The sequence below is a fragment of the Pyrus communis genome, chromosome 6 (genome assembly GCF_963583255.1).
Source record: "Pyrus communis chromosome 6, drPyrComm1.1, whole genome shotgun sequence".
Taxonomy (NCBI): Eukaryota; Viridiplantae; Streptophyta; class Magnoliopsida; order Rosales; family Rosaceae; genus Pyrus; species Pyrus communis.
The window spans coordinates 2,705,869-2,708,867 of NC_084808.1; the positions used below are offsets into that span (position 1 = coordinate 2,705,869).

The window sequence follows — 2,999 nt, forward strand, 5'->3', positions numbered from 1 at the left end:
CTACTTGGTTGACATGATTCTTCTACACTTAATGGGTTTTTATGGGTTTAATTGTATGCCTAACCAATAGGATATAATTATCATGTAGAAATACAAGAGTTGATATCTAACCACCGATTAATTCATTCCTTAGAAAGAACAACCTTTAACATTGGCATGGTAATTGGATAATAGTTGGCTATAGGAAAAGTAAATATGATTGTTATTGGTGGATTCATAACCTTAGGCTTTCTTGTGTCATGTGTTTGTTTTTGTTAATTGTCTTTTCTTTTTCTTGTTAATTTTAGTCTTAATCAATTGCTCAATTATTCAATTCAATCTATCCTTTGTTTGTTTAATTAAGTCTAGCGTGATTAATCGTTAAATTGGTGTTAAAACAATCCCTGTGGGATCGATCTCGTATTTGCATATATTACTACAATTGATTCGTGCGCTTGCACGTTTAATTTTATTTAAATTAATCTATTATTTAGGTTAGTTTAAATATACATTATAAAGCATGCATAAAGTAAAGAACAGATGGATTGGCAATCCAAAACCAGGTTATCCCATCTTAATTAATTATAATATGAGGGTACTTGGCAATGCAAACATACACGTATAAAGCTCGCTAGCTAGAAAACAGTCTCATTATTTTCTTCATGTGGGGAGGGAGAAGGGATAGGGGCCTCAACTTTTGCAACCAAAGCACACATATTCCAGATGTCCACGCTTCTCAAAAGAAGCATGATCTCATTCGCTTTGAAGGCTGCAGGGTGGTTATTTATTATATTAGCTACCAAACCAACGTGGCAGCGAAGTCCTAACCCCACAAGATTCCGGCAGAAATGGTCACTGATAGGGCTAGTTTGGTTCCAAAAGATATCAGCGAAAATTGCTTCCCCACAATCCCCTGTTAGTCGAACAGCACATGCTTCCAAGAAGTTAGACTGATCAGAGTCCCGACCGGGCAGTGGCTCCGGTGGAAATTCCTTGACGATTATCGGGGTTTCTTCCGGAGCCAAATCAGCATCATAATTAGACTCGTAATAAGGTGGTGAGATGTCTCTAGATGCAAGGACAGCCGCCGGTGAAAGCAAGCCTAATAAGAAGGTGGTAACAACCATGAGCAAGATGCTGCTGATATAATTTGACATGAAACTGGAATAAATTGTTGACTGCAGAACTATAGTACTGTGGTTGGAACTTGGAATGGCATAGGGTAGATGGTAAGAAAGCTTTTTGTTAGGAAAGAGATGTAAACCTTAACTAACGGTTCGAAATTATGCTTAGTAAAACCGTTTTGCATTCAACTTTGTTTGACCATTTTAATACCTAGCCAGCCTATTCTTAAATATTTATTTCCTTACTAATTAATAAGAGATGCATAAATAGATTCACCCTAATGTATATTCTTCTTTAGAATGATGCTATGTCCACTTCATTATCCTATTTTTCCGCTCACCTTATATTTTCAACTCAACTAAAACTAAAAAGAGAACAAAGTTATTTTCACACTCACCATTATTCTTAAAATAGCCTTAGCAATCCAATATTGTTTTTGAATCCACCAACTATTCCCTGCATTAAGTTCAATGTTGAAGAATTTATTGGTAAGTTGATCGTTTCTCAATTTCCCAACCTTTTAGATCTGTGAACTAAGCCTTCGAGCATCTAATTAAAACAAACAATAACCAAATACAATTAATCTTTTGCTCTATGAAGACCTACTTTAGTAAGTTTTTTTTTATGGTTTATTAAACTCTTACCCTCTGTCTCCTTCGTCAATTTTGTCGATCAAATAAAAAAACCCATTTGAAGAGTACCTAAACTGGTATTCCTCCTACTGTAGTATGTCGACAAACCCAAAGTTTTAATTTGTTCTACTTTTCCCACTATTTGCGTCTATACCAGGAATCATTTCTTAAGTTCAAAGAAATGCATAATATCTTTGCAAAATGGAACTTCTCTTCAATATTGGATGTGATATGGGTTGCAAATACCGAAAGGAAGCAACAACTTAAATCTTGGATCTTTAGCTTGGTTTTGATTTGGGTTGTGAGGAGCAACGCTGCGCTTGAGACTTGCTAAGAGAGAGACGGGGCTGCCTACATCACTTCAATTCCCAAACAAAAAAACTTTCCTTACATTTTGCTTATGTCTTTCTATGTAATTTTGCAACAGAATAAACTTGTCATTAAAACTTTCATTAAAAAATGGGTGGGATAATAAGACAATGGGATGGGCATAGTAACACTCTTTTTCGATTTGATATAACAATATATTTGACCTAAAAAGTGAGAAATTAAATTAGAATCGAATTCATCATTAACAAGATTCGAACCTAAAACCTTACTGACAAACGAAAAAGAGTAATACTTGACCTTGTATTAAGTGGCATACAAACGAATATGTTCAACATATGGGTTTGAAGTCGATAATGAAAAATATTCTGCAAACATAATGATTAAAAATGAATTTGAAGCCATGATGGAGAGATTTTTCAAAGTGACCAGCATACGAGATGGTACATCACATGTCACTATACAAATGGTGGGATATGTGCGTTAAAAAGTTAACAACCTAAAAATTAAAATTTTTCACTACTTACATAAAAACACGTGGTGTATCACTCAAATTTTTGTCACAATAAAAAATTTCTCATCATAATGTACCAATGCATGGCAAACATAATAATTAAAAATCAAGAATCTATGGAAGAAGAAGAAGAAACAAAACAAAAAAAAAAAAAAAAAAAAAAAACATGGGAAGCACAACACAACATTCAGCCTTACAAGTACAACTCGCAAATACTAAGCCCACTAAAAAATGGAAGGGAAACTGTTGAGAGTTTTCATATAATGGGTACCCCGATTTTTACCAACATGGCAAGAATTGGTAATCATGTATGTTTGTGTTTGAGCCTAAAATCTGGGATTTGGGGCCGAGAAGAAATAAATCAAGAAGGAGGCCTACGACTCTCGGTTCAATGGTAATTATCCCATCCCATTAGCATTCTC

At 34.6% G+C, this 2,999-nt stretch overlaps 1 protein-coding gene across 1 annotated transcript; it reads right to left on the reverse strand.

The window, feature by feature from the left end:
• Positions 1 to 614: 614 nt before the first annotated feature.
• LOC137737361 (uncharacterized) lies at positions 615 to 1,136 on the reverse strand. Its single transcript, XM_068476813.1, has one exon. It carries the CDS (start codon positions 1,134 to 1,136, stop codon positions 615 to 617), a length of 522 nt encoding a protein of 173 aa, XP_068332914.1.
• Positions 1,137 to 2,999: the final 1,863 nt, after the last annotated feature.